Here is a 13,778-nt window from a genome sequence, read left to right on the forward strand (position 1 = left end):
AAAGGGTTTAAATATGGATTGGACCATTAATAGTGAGAATTTGGCCGGTCACCTCCAAGGTCTTCTTCGTATGGACAAAATTGGTCTTCCCTACCTGCGGATCAAGTAGGTTTCCACGGGTAAGTTTTATTTGTTTTATCTGAGTTGACATTATGTGTTGTTGTTTTCCTCTTGCAGGTGCCTTTTGTTTCCCCCTTTTTAATTTATCTTGGTATTCTATTTTTCTTTTTGATGAACTTTATTGACTTTCTTGTATTATGGTTTGTTTATTTTTTTGATGCCTGAGTTTTGGTTTTTTGTTGAAAATTTGTAACCCCATGCATTTGGATGTAACCACGGTTTTCCTCCGCCATAAGTGAGCACTATCAATAAAATTGGGATACCGTCCTCTTTTTTAAAAAAAAAAAAAAAAAAAAGGGATTATAAGACCAAACTTTTAATATAAAAAACGACCAGTATCGTCGGCATTGACATCAACGGTGGTTAGGAGAAGCTAATAAGCAACTGCATATATAGTTTAGTGGAGTGCTTACGTGTAGCCTGATGATGATAATAAATACAGAGTGAAGCTTTGATAATTGCTAATTTACTAATCAACGGTAGGAACAGAAGAAGTTGCTGAGGTATACAAGCATGAAACTAATTAAGAGTAATGAAAGACTTTACTTACTTACCTGCTCTCCATATAAATTCATAATGAGTAGGAACCTTCATATGCCATGAAAATATAAGACAAAAACCAAAGACTTTGGAACTAGAAGACAAAACACATAAGACTCAAAAATAGTGTGCATGATTGGTTCGTTAGGTTGTCATCAATTTCATCAATGTTGCTTGATACGTGCAACTGGAAGATTGGTGAGTGAGTTTTCGTGTTTTTTCTCTCATGGTCCCCCCCAGACATAAATAAATTAAGAAGATTTTTTGACCAACAAGTTGATAAACTTCGTTCAAGGGTGCAAGTAAGATGATAATGTTTCTCTCGACACTTTTGTCAATAAATACCATGTCCCGAACCCTGTTGTCTCCACGGCAGAACCAAATCAGTAGCTTACCACAATCATTAGTTCAGTTACTCGGGGGAAAAAAAAAATGTATCCTACAGCAGTAGTTTAGATGATAAACAGAGAGCTGAACAGTTTCCAGGTCCTGGCCCAGTTTCAGGACTTCCAAATTTTTCTTCCACACAACACTATGCTCGGTCATATGTACACACAGGTTCTGGTGTGCTGGCTAATGGTGTAGCAGGGAGGTGGTCCACTGATCTTTGCCATTGTTTTGATGATCCTGCAAATTGTAAACATCTCAAAACTCATATAGCTCAATCACTAATTTCTACCAATAAACATAAAATCCTGAAGACTTCTGTTTTACTATTTTCACTTTTAATGTTTTAAAGGTCTCACTACCTGCTTCTGCCCTTGCATCACATTTGGACAGATTGCTGAGATAGTAAACAGAGGTTCTCCATGTAAGCCTTGAAAAAAACAACCTCTGTTTAATAATATATGAGGAATGATGGTTAGAATTATTTTGTTTAGATTGTTTGTTCTTGTTTTCCAGCTTGTGTTTCAAGTGGTGCAATCTATGGGCTTCTAGGCCTTACTGGTTTTGCCTGCCTCTTCTCCTGTTTCAATCGTTCAAAATTGAGGGGGCAATATGACTTGGAAGAGGCACCCTGTGTAGACTGCTTAGTGCACTTTTGCTGTCCGTCTTGTGCCCTGTGTCAAGAATACAAAGAGCTCCACAATCGTGGGTTTGATATGGGGATAGGTATAATAGCTGCTTGGTTATCCAGTGTGTACATCATCGTCACTATTATTATTTTAACAACGATCCATGAACAAATTTGAAATCTCACTTTTTCTCCGGCATGCTAAGCAACTTAAAAACCACATATGCAGTTTGGCCTTACTAGTTTTGGCAGGTTTGAAAAGTCTCTTGCCTTGTTTCCGCTTTAATATTATTGTCTTTCAAGTGTGAAGGGGCTAGAGCGTGTAGTAGTGAACCACAGAACCAGATTAGCATCGACTCCAATGATAGATACAGTGCTTTTGGCAAATCGGTGTTCACCATCCTCAAATCATCATCTGGTTCTTCGATATAATATACATATATACATACATACATGCACGCATGCATGCATATTATATGTATATAGACAATTACATCCCGCTAAAGCAACGCATACCGACCGCTAGCCATATATTTGTTTATTACTCCCAACTTGGATATTGACCATGCAAAAATAGCTTGGTCCATACAAGCTGCCTGTTTTCTGAGACGTACGTCAAAGAGAGAAAAATCTTTTATTTTGGGTCGTAATGCTTTGATTGGTTAGATAGGAGGCCTCATATATGAAAACATTGGCACCTCTAATTGGACTGCATGTTGCCTTGACTTGCTACTTTTATTAAGTTTTAAATTGCTTGATTCTTTCCTGGGGATTTATAAGTGAGTTTTTCTGAGAACTTGTATCTCGTGGGTGGTTCTTGGAATTGAAGGATGGGAAGCAAACGAGGACAGACGAAGGCGTTCAGCTACGCAAGCTCCAATCATGACACCAGGCATGACGAGGTGGAAGAGAAAAACAAAGACCCCTTCGCTGCTGCTTCCTTGCTTTGCTTATGCAAGCTTCATTTCAGTTTTATCCATACTGTGGGTGTCATCATCATATTTTATGTGGCGCCCCCAATCCCCCTTATATAAATACATAGGGATCGAGACGTTAGGATGGTGACAACACGGTCACACATCCCAACGAAGTGCCAGTGTGTGTACATGCAACATTTTACAAATAAAATAACGCAGCGGATAGTCAACTAAGTACCAGAATTTATTTACAATCAAACATCAGTAAAAATTTAAATAGCAGTTATACAGTCATCCATAAAAATATAATACAATAGTTTTCAAATAAACAAACGAGTGATCCCAGATCACTCCTCAGGCGGAGCCGTCTCCTCAGGCTCGCCCTCCTCCTCCTCATCTGCATCAAAATCTGCGTTACCACAAAATGGTATCGCAGGTAAGTATAACCTCAAATAACAACGTAATATAAAATGCATTAAATGCAACTAACATGCATGCACATGATGAAATATGCATTTTTCCACAAAACATCATTTTCCCCGTAAATGATAATTTTCCAACACACGCCAAAATCCCATTTTGGCCCAAAATATCCGTAAAACATTTTTCCAGAAAATGATTTACCCAAAAACCAACTCGCACTATTTTCCCAGAAAATAGTGAAATAATTCCAAATGCACCATGCATTATTTCCATATGCACCATGGCCTCCCCTATGGACCATCCGCACGTCCTGGCTTCGTAGCGGTGCTCAGTTCCGCGCCCAGCGCGTACATGGCCAAGCACCCACGCTACGCAACGAGCGATGCCCAGTTCTGCGCCCAGCGCGTACGTGGCCAGGCATCCTCTAGTTCCCTCCAGCAGAAGGACCACGGAGTCGGCACGAGACCATCTCGTCCGATCCCATTATCGCCCGGCGACAATCCAGGGGACGTTACTCAGTATATTCCACTCCCGAGTAACCAGAGGAGCTCCACCGAGTTAATGCCCCATCTCGGCTTGGGGTCGTGATACACACGCACCAAAAATCCATTCTCACATGAAAATCCAGTTTTCATAAACACATGAACATGAATGCAATACACGAAAACTCAATTTTCTTTTACAAACATGATCATGCATGAAATAATGAAATGCACATGTACCAACACAATATCCAAACCAACAATTACCAATCCAATCAAATCCAACCAAACAACTCCAATCACAAATCCATCCGACTCCCGAACTCCTCGGACTCAGTCCGGCATGCCAAAAAATACAGTGAAATGGGTTAGTGCAAAAATACATTTAAATTACGAAAGTTTTTTGGAGAAATACTTACAGTGCAATATAACAATTTTCGAAGGATCACGAAGTTGAAAAAGACGACGTTTGAGCAACACCACAGTGTAAAATACACTGTGGCCGTGGGTCACAATACCAACTTTCAAACGGAGGCAAATGAAGACCCAAGATTGATAGGGTAGGGCCTAGGGAGGTCGGTGAAGCTAGTGGTGGTGAAGGTTGGCCGTGGGTGGCGGCATGGGCGGCGGTAGAAGACCAAAAAGCCCAAAACGGAAATGGAGTTGGATGTGCTTCACTGGTGACAGATCGGAGGTGGGGTTGGGTCCAATGGGTTGCTAAGAGGTCGAGGATGATGTGGTAAGAAGATGGTGGCCAATGGTGGTGCGACGGCGGCGCTGGAACGAATGGTGGCCGCGGCTTTGAAGGGCTACTGGTGGTTAACGGCGGCGCGGATGGAGGTGAGGTTGGTGGTGTGAGGTCGCCGACGACAGGGGAACACAATGGGGTGGGCGGTGAAGGCCAGTGCTGGCTCACGGCGGCGCTGGCGTGAAAGTGGCCCGCGGCTTCGTGGGGTGCGTGCGGGCTACCAGCGGCGAGGTAGGGGCTGAGATTTGGGGGGTGAGGTCGCCGGAGGGAGGGGAGCTGGTCGGCCGGGCGGTGTCGCGCACGGCGGCGCGACGGCGGCAGTCTGGGTGAAGGTGACGGACGCCTGGGGAGAGAGAGGGGCACGTGCACGGGGGAGGGGAGAAATAAGGAAGAAGAAAAAAGAAAAGAAAAGAAAAGGAGAGGAAGAAAAATGGAGGGAAAAGAAATGAGGTCCAATCCTCATAACTTGGGTCACAAAAATGATCCAACGGAGATGATTTTAAAACCACAAGTTAAATAAAATAATTTAAACGTAATAGTAAATTCAAATTGAAATAATTAAATCCCACAGTAATTAATTAAATATGAAAAATAATTTAAATGCACAACAATAAATAAATATTAAGAAAGCACATAAAAATTAATTTTCACCAATTAAAATCATAGAAATAAACTCATTAAAATCTAACCAATTTTAAAATACGAGAATAAAATTTAAATAAATAAAAATAATCCTTTAGTAAAAATACACTAAAATACAGGGTGTTACATTTTATCTATTGTATTCTCACTTCCAAGTGTGGTATCCGTGATGAATGTTATGGAGGAAAATCCTCATATACTTGAAGAAGGCCCCACGTTGTTGCAAAAGAAAATAACACAATGAAGCTCCTGGATGATTTTAATTAAATTATATAGATATATAAAATATCTGAAAGTTAGAGAACTTAAAGAAAAGAACACAATTGATGATGCTTCCTGGATAATTTTAATTAAATTGTCTAGATATATATGATGTATCTGAAAGTTAGAGAACCTTGCCCATATAAATTATAATCTAATGACGTTTTGGATCCACAATGCTTAGCCCAAGGAGGCCTTAAAAAATGAATTAGCTTGGCATTATATTCTAGTAGATCCAGTCAGAATTGTCAACCAATCCTAGCTGCGATTTGATTGAAGGAATGTATTAATTCATTTCGAGCCAGAAAGAGGTGGAAAGATTCGAAAGGTAGCGCAAAAAGGCATTTCCCTTTGGCGGGCTATTCTCAAGAAATAAATTGCAGCTCGTCTTTGTAGTCGGCATGCACAGATCATGATTTATATGGATTAATTTCCATCGGAATATAGCACACCAGACTCCCAACATTATTTTTCTGATGTCTTCCTTATTTTTCATGGGGGAAAGGAAAAGACGGTACAGATCAAGTAAAAACATGATATACATTCATTGGTATATCTTACATGGGATCTAACCAAAGATGCCCCTCTAACCCATGCAAAGATAAACCCTCTACACACGATTCAGGTTACGAGTCATCATGTTCATGAATTCATCCAAGTTAACCATGCCATCCCCATCTGCGTCCACTGCTCTAACCATTCGTCGGCAATCCTCCAAGCTGCATCTCTCCCCCAGCTTTCCTAGCACTTCCTTGACTTCTTCTGCACTTATTTTCCCATCACCATTCAAATCAAATGTCAGAAAAGCATTCTCTATGTCCGTCGTTTTAATCCCACCATCCTTCTCGTGCAATTCCATGAACTCTTTGAAATCAATAAACCCATCTCCATTCAGATCAACCTCTTGGAAAATCTTTGACACTTCACCAATCGTGTTGCCCTTTCCCAATGCTTTGAGAATAGCCTTGTACTCCTGTTGGGAAATCTTCCCATCTTTGTTGGAATCAAATTTGTCAAATACTTGCTTCATCTCATCCTGATTTGGCTGGAAAGCAGGTTTTAAGCTAGAGTTTTGCCTGTCCCTGGAGGAAAACAGCCGAGATGGTTTTCTCAAGAACTTTATTTTCGAGATGTTGTATTGGAAATCGAGGAAGCTCGTATTTGACATTCTGTGATGTTGTTGTGTGCAGAAACAGAAATAAATTGAGATATGAAAGTCTAATAGCCTCTCACATATTTATGGCAGAAATCAGTTGTCTTAGGTAAGCTGTAAGCTATATATGATGAATTATTCTATTCCCAATCCCACTGGTGGAGGGAGGATAAAGCAGGACAAAGGTAAGCATTCCTATTCCTTTACCATGCATCGCACACGGGGCAAAAGATTCTGATGTGATAAGTCAGACGAACCAGTTGTGGCTGGTTGCCGAAAGTATTGGTGTAAAGAAAAGAATACATTCTTGGCGGCAAAAGGTACATTTCTCTTTTGGCTTGCATGCAGACTCTCCTTGCCAAAATGATTGTGTAAGTTAGAAAATTTGATTAATAAAAATCACAACTATATTTTTATTAATCATGGTGGTCTTCCGTTATCCAAATCCTCCATTACTTCAATGTCCTTGCGAGTTGTTATCTTCTGCACGTATCCTGCAATCATGAATATTATACGTGTGAACTCCAGAATGCTCACGTACGTGGCCACTCTAACCAAGCACCACATAGTAAATCCCAGCTTCCCTTCAAAGCAAACATGTATCAATTTGTTAACTCAGTATCCATAAGGAAAGTTTCTCAATAATACCTATAATTTGAGAAATAAAAGCCACAAATATTCAGTAGGGAAAAGCCCATCAACATGGAAGGTAAACACAGGAAGGCAGGGATCAGCAACAACACCCCAATCATTAAATTCTCCTAATAAAGATTCCTGGACAAAAACTACATAAACATTTGAGAATTCAGAACCCCTTGTAAACTTGTTTCTTCGTCTTATATTTGCCAAACACTCACCACCCAAGAGCAAATTACACTGGCAAGTGAGGGAAATTTAATTCTGAAGATAAAGAAGTTGTTTACTCGTAGCCTCATATCCATCTTATATGTTTACTGACCAACTAAAAGTTCCCTAAACAACTCATCATAAAAGCAACAGAGCCTCAACCTTGCTGAGAGAGCCTTGAAATGGAAACCAAAAGTTTCAGGTTACAATGCATCTTCATAAAATCCCATTGCAAGTAGTTTCCGAAACTTAAAAAGCACTGAAACTATGTAACTTACGGACAATGATACACCATCAAGAATATTACAACTTAATTACTACTATACATTAAAATATTAATATTTTCTACTTTAATTCAAAATTTCTGTACATGCAACAGTTCAAAGTACATAAAATAATAATTTTTTTATAGTTAGTCGAAAACAAATTGTAGTATAGTTGTTCTTATATCATTTTCCTCAAACAAGACTAGTCCCACACAGGTACGGACTTTGTTGATTCAAAAGCTTCACAAAGAATCTACAAAGTTGATTAGAAAGCGAGAACATTCTAAAATTTTATACAGACGAGACATTTATTAGGTAAGGAAAGTTAGGCCAGATGAACTGATCTGGAACCTAGAAAAGCACTCCAGAAGTTAAGAAGTCAAATGTCAAATATTTTTGGCTATTGATTATTCTGCGTGCAAGCATGTTGAGTGACGCTCTCAAGTCTCAAGGTCCACCTCCTACATGGTATGGGTACCTAACTTCTTCAGAAGGGTAAAATTTAATACATGCATGTAGAAATATTGTGCAGAGACAGGGTACTCAAGCACCACCAAAAAGATTACCATATGGGCGATCTTCAAAACCAATTATCTGATCAAAAACAAAGGTTGACATCATACATCACATAAGCACTAAAAGTTTTATGCTTCTAGGTGCATAAAACGGATGAACAGGTAGAGGAGATAAAAAGCTCCATGCACAATTTACCATGGAGATTTTCTGGGTAAAGTATCGCATATCCTGTAAGCATCTCTTTGCAGCTTTTAATCTACTTAATGAAAATTCACCATAATCAGATCACAGTTAGAAATCAAAATAGAAAATAGTATGATAAGCATGTGCTTCACTTCATAACAGGTACACACCGCTTCCAGCCTTCGAGCACGCTCGCACACATTTGACAAGTTCAAGCCTTTCAACATAATAAACACTTAAAAGAAGAAGAATACTGATTTCCAGGCAAGGTATGCATTTGCAAATGATCTCCCTTCCTCATCTATTATAATAACTGACAAATCCTGATCCTTGGCAACTTCGACATTTTCCTGTCCATTCATACACGACTTCCTTACAGTCCTGAAAATAAAAAATAGATCAGGTTTCAATGATTCTTTATTCCAGGGTTTTGTTTTCACTCTGTGCACGTGTGTGGTGTGTTGGAGAGGTACAGCGAGAACTAGATAGGCTACCCTATAGCTAGTGGTGGAGTTGTCTTGGTTCTAACAAAGATGACACCAAATTTTAAGGGCACAAAGCTGTGACACAAAGAAAAAGATGCTTCTTTGAGGCTTCCATAATAATTCAAATGCGAAATGCGATTCTATCAGGATGTAAATTGCCAACTGTGGAGGAAAAATAGCAACTTAAAGCGGGGAAAAAGAAAAAGGAAAGCTGAAGCCGCACTGAAGAGAAGACAATGATGACAAATTAAGGCCTAGCATCTTTTGGCTCCTAAAACAACTCATCTCGACTATGGTGGTTTGGCTACATTAAGAGCATTAAGCTTTATTAAATTGAATAGTTCACGCATGAAACAAAATGGCATTGTTTTTTTTATATAAGTAAGAAGTAAGTTTCATTGATATGAATGAAAATAGGCATAGTCCATGCTCGCAGGGAGTATACAGAAGATTCTAAAAGCACTAAGTTAAAGATAAGAAATCATGCACATTGTTCATTAAGGACAATGGCTGAAAACTATAGGAGTACAAAATGGCATTGTTTAACAACCAAAAGTGTACTTCGAAGAAGGTATTTCTTCCTGGAAATTGTCTATGTTTTTATTGCTTCCTGCTTGATAAAATAAATCATTCTATGAGTGAAAAATCAAAGACTCAAGCACCTCTTTGTCTAAACTTTTTTTATTTTCCGAACATTTGCTATGGGAAATCCACCCCCTCCCCCAACCCCCTAGAAAAAGGCCCACGCAACATTAAATGATACAAAAATGAAAGCAAGAATTATATATAATATTACGATCCACATCGACTAAATATGAGATTGGTTGATAGTTTATAAACCCCTAGACACCCTTCTCTTATAAGTCGGTTTTCAAGGGTGAGTTTTACTTAGTGAATTCACAACAAATGATATTAGAACTACCCCGTGTATGCAGTCCATGTTGGCACGGCTGCAATTGTGCGGCACGAGAGTTATGCCGGCATGACAATGCCCGTCCAGGGCTAAGAAAGACCCTAGCGCATAGCCAATCCGTGTGAGCGCCAAGACCACCGTAGATGTTAGTTGCTGAGTGTGATGATTGTTACGATGTCACGTTGATTAAGTATGAGATTAGTATGTGGTTTATAAGCCCTAGGCATCATTCCTTGTAAGCTAATTTTCAAAAGTGAGGTCTACGTTTATAACATACAATAGAAGAGAGAGAATAAAAACCTGGAGTTGGGGATCGCATCGGAGCCGTCGATCGATCTCTTCGGGCGGGCCCGGAGAAGAATCCGGATAGGTCATTGGAAGCGGAAGAGCGTCGCTAGCGTCATCCAAATAGCTCTTTCCACGACGAGACCATCTCTTCTCTTTGGCATTCACTTTCAGGCCGTCGATACCGACGCCGCCAAGCCTAGCCGAGCCGTCCTTGGCGGCTGCTTCTGAGTCGTGGCCTATTCGGAAGCCGCCGGCGCCGGATATTTCGGTTGAGGAGGGGAACTGGAACCATCGGGGGAATGTGGGGCCGGCCAGGATGTCTCCGGCGGCACGGCAGCGGAGGGCGGAAGGCTTGGATGGGATGAAAAGGGAACAAGAATTTAAAGCAAACATTCGGTTTGAAAGGCCTCCGTAAGGACTAAGAGAAACAAAGAGAGGAACTTGGAAATGGAGGAGCGAGGTGGCCGTTGGTTTTTTCAATTTCCGTTAACTTTTTTCGCACCGGTTCTTCTGTGAAGTGGAAGTTTGGACGTGGTTCTTCAGAGTCGGAAGTTGGGATTTAGGACGGGTCCACGTTTCTATGTGATTTACGACACGAGACACTCGCCACTCTCCTAACGACGACATTAACATAACAATTTAACATGCGCTACAAGAAGCTGTTCTTAAGGCGAAGTTTGTACTTTTTAAGGCAAGAGTTTCTCCCAACTTCGCCGCGATAAGTCTCAATTGAATTTCACAAACCTTTTAGGCAAAATTAATGCACAAGAAAAGTAAGGAAACCACTGAAATTACCCATAACCCTTCATAGTTTTACCAAAGAAAATTGATAAATTTATGGCTCTTTTACGATTATTTCTTGAAATAGAAGATATTTATTTTGTAAAATTAAAATAATTTAAAAATAAGTTATACAACGAATTATAAAATAGTTATAAAAAAGTTGATGAAGTATCCTCGTTATTTGCAAATTGATAGTGAAAAGCATAATCTCAAATTAAAATCCATGAATACTCAAGGGGAAAAAATCAAGAGTAATGTTATTATACAGTCGCAATTATATCGCTTACTTTGTTCTATTGACTTCGCGGTGGAACTACCATTGACCTATTAAAAAGATAAAAGATAAAAGATATATATTTAAAATAAAATAACGTCAAAAAACACGAAAATTAAAATTCAAAGTTCCTCATTTCCTTTTATGTTTGTACTTTTAATTTTTCTAATAAAACACATATCAATGGGACAAAGTGAATAATGTAACTGAGACGACATAATAACATTTCTTAAAAAACACAAATTAGAAGTGTTATGATAAGTTTGAAAAGTTAGATGAGATGAGAATTTTGTGAATAATAGTAAAATAATTTGTGAATAGTAGTGAGATGATTTGAGTTAATATTTTATAGGATTTTGGGAAATGAGACAAAAACAGTTGAATAAAAAGAATAATACTAGTTAGGTACAAACCTTAAATAGACAAACCCTTTGTAAAAAAGTAGATCCTATTGATAAAAAATAGTTTTTTTATACTTTTTTTAGGTAGAGTCTACTTTTTTACAAGGTTATATATTTTTGGAACTTGTATAAATTACTTTTATATCATTTAGAGCTTGTAAGCGCCTGTAGCTCAGTGGATAGAGCGTCCGTTTCCTAAGCGGAAGGTCATAGGTTCGACCCCTATCTGGCGCGTCTGATTTTAGTCTTTGTCTCTCTCATGCCGTCGAAACGGTGCGGTTTGTGAGAAAATCTTGGCTCTCAAAACCCTAGTCTCTTGGTCCCATCGAAGTTCTATTTTTGTCAGAACAGGGAAGAGAAGAAGACATAGACGCAGGCTCGCAGCTATGAAGGTTTTCGAGATCGATGGAAACACTCTATCTCTTGCTCTTTTCACCGAAGTCACCAACTCCAAGTATGTGTCTTTCCCCCCCAACAACCCCCCCCCCCCCCCAAAAACAATTTCTCCTTTTGGCTCTTCGAGAGCCAATCGGATAATACTAAAGTTTCGAACTTTATAAGAAATTATGTTCTAATTTTACGTTGGTGTGTTTTCTTTTTTCCGAATTTTTGGTGTTGATGAATAATAAACGAATTCATGGTGAATTCACACGTCCACACGATATATAAAGGGCTTTCTGCCTAATTTATAAGAATAAGCTACCGTTTTCTTAATTACTTGGAGAAATAGTTTCTTTTTTCTCCCCTCCTTTCTTTTTTTGGACTGTTCTTGCATAGGATTTTTGTTACATACTTAGAAGATGATTATGATGGCAAAGCGTAATCTAAATTACCGGGTTGATGACGGTCATTGCGCTTTGAAACGATTGGAACCAATGGAGGGTTGCCTCATTTTAGGAATAGTGGAGCATGTTGTTATATGCATATGTCTGTATGGGCTAACTCGTGATTATGTGTACAACCTAGAGTCAGTTCTTAGTTTTTGGGAAGAATTAGGGATGGATCTAGAGCTTTTTCTCTGTAAGAGCCGTGTTGAAGTCTGTCATCTGTCTACTTTTTTTTGTTAATGGAGAATTGAAGTTTGATTGTCTATGGAAATATGACATTGGCTAGAAGAAGATGAGCACACAATTCCTACTTGCTACGTCTTGCCATTATATCAGAGGGGGTGAAAGTCGAACCAGCGTCTATCCGTTAAGAATTTGACATCTTGGGGGCGGTTGATCGAAATGCAGAATAAGCCGAAATGGATCTAATGTTCTGCATTGATCTTGACAGTAATTTTATGGTGTTAGGGTTGTGATTGACTAAATGTGTACATTAGCAAAATGTTTAACATGCAATGCTTGATTTCTTTTTCTATTTTATAATTGACTTGCAAAAATAGATTTCTGTTCATTCTCCGTTCTTGTAACCCCCTAGTGGCTATCTACCTATATTTAGTTATCCGTTTTATTAGATTAGTTCATATAAGCACAAAAGTGAAGCGTGCCTTATAAACTTATTACTTGGCAGGGAACTCCTTGATTCTATGCAAGCTGGAACTCTGGAACCAGAAGTTGCATTTCTCAATGCATCACTGGTACGATTCTTTAAATACTTATGATAACCTACGCTTGTTTTTCTATTTTTTTCATTTCCTTCTCTCTTTTCTTAGCTACACTTAGTTGATTTCTCTTCTCTTATCTTTATTAAAAACTGAAACAGATTCCAGACGTTTTTCCTGTCCTGGCATCTGCACATAAGACACTTTTAGCCAAGTCACGGGAGTCATTGACGACACGTACTCTTCATTCTGAGCTTGTATACAATTATTCCGGATCTAAGCATGTAATCAATTTATGCTACTTTAACTATGGTAGTTCATCTTGCTTAATTTTCTTTTGTTTCCTATGGATAACTCCTAGTCTTTGATTATGAATAGATTACAGAATCTTTGAAAAGGTGTGGCATCTCTGATAGCACAACCTATATCCTTGCTGCTCGTTTCAATTCTTCCATTGATGAGGTGAAAACACCATTTATAAATGGTGTAGCCGATCATGCTTTGTGTTGCTCCAGTAAACAAATAAGGTTGGGTTCATTTTGATTTAATTAAAGTTTGGTTTTGTGCCAGATGAAAGCTGCAGAGAAACTAATCGATGGAAAAGAGATTGAGTTGGAGGAGTTGGAGGGAAGAGCAAACCAGGCCCAGATACAAAAGGTAATGCAATGTAAAATCTTGTTCAAGTTCACTTTGTGCTGCTTTCAGTGACTAATGAAAAACGACTTGTAATTTTTTTCAGCACTACAAGATATCTGGCCCAGAACTAGGAATATCCACGGTTGCAGATGCTATTACATGTCGGATTGCTGCTCGGGATGCCTTGTGAGAAGATAGACCTATATTTTGTTCAATAATTAGCTCCTTTTATTTTCTCTGATGTCCACCATCTGTGTCGCCTTTCTCGATTGTATTCTCCTATATTGAATGGAAATTTGTGCTTTGGAATTGAAACGATGAATTCGCAGAGCAATATTTA

General features: G+C 38.9%; 2 protein-coding genes, 1 non-coding gene and 1 pseudogene across 3 annotated transcripts; 2 read left to right on the plus strand and 2 right to left on the minus strand.

Annotated features, from left to right (window-relative positions):
- Window positions 1–5,541: 5,541 nt before the first annotated feature.
- On the minus strand, window positions 5,542–6,392 carry LOC121256345 (calmodulin-like protein 30). The gene has a single exon (XM_041157117.1). It carries the CDS (start codon window positions 6,314–6,316, stop codon window positions 5,759–5,761), a length of 558 nt encoding a protein of 185 aa, XP_041013051.1. The 5' UTR covers window positions 6,317–6,392; the 3' UTR covers window positions 5,542–5,758.
- On the minus strand, window positions 6,362–10,413 carry LOC121256346 (annotated as a pseudogene).
- A 1,004-nt stretch (window positions 10,414–11,417) lies between these two features.
- Window positions 11,418–11,490, plus strand: TRNAR-CCU. Its single transcript has one exon. It is a non-coding gene; the product is annotated as a tRNA-Arg (tRNA).
- A 50-nt stretch (window positions 11,491–11,540) lies between these two features.
- LOC121256759 (EKC/KEOPS complex subunit Tprkb) lies at window positions 11,541–13,753 on the plus strand. Its single transcript, XM_041157647.1, has 6 exons — window positions 11,541–11,710; window positions 12,772–12,838; window positions 12,964–13,086; window positions 13,181–13,264; window positions 13,373–13,459; window positions 13,542–13,753. The coding sequence occupies exons 1-6, from the start codon at window positions 11,643–11,645 to the stop codon at window positions 13,626–13,628; spliced, it is 516 nt and encodes a 171-aa protein (XP_041013581.1). The 5' UTR covers window positions 11,541–11,642; the 3' UTR covers window positions 13,629–13,753.
- The last annotated feature ends 25 nt before the right edge of the window (window positions 13,754–13,778 follow it).

Source organism: Juglans microcarpa x Juglans regia, chromosome 3D (assembly GCF_004785595.1).
Source record: "Juglans microcarpa x Juglans regia isolate MS1-56 chromosome 3D, Jm3101_v1.0, whole genome shotgun sequence".
Classification (NCBI taxonomy): Eukaryota; Viridiplantae; Streptophyta; class Magnoliopsida; order Fagales; family Juglandaceae; genus Juglans; species Juglans microcarpa x Juglans regia.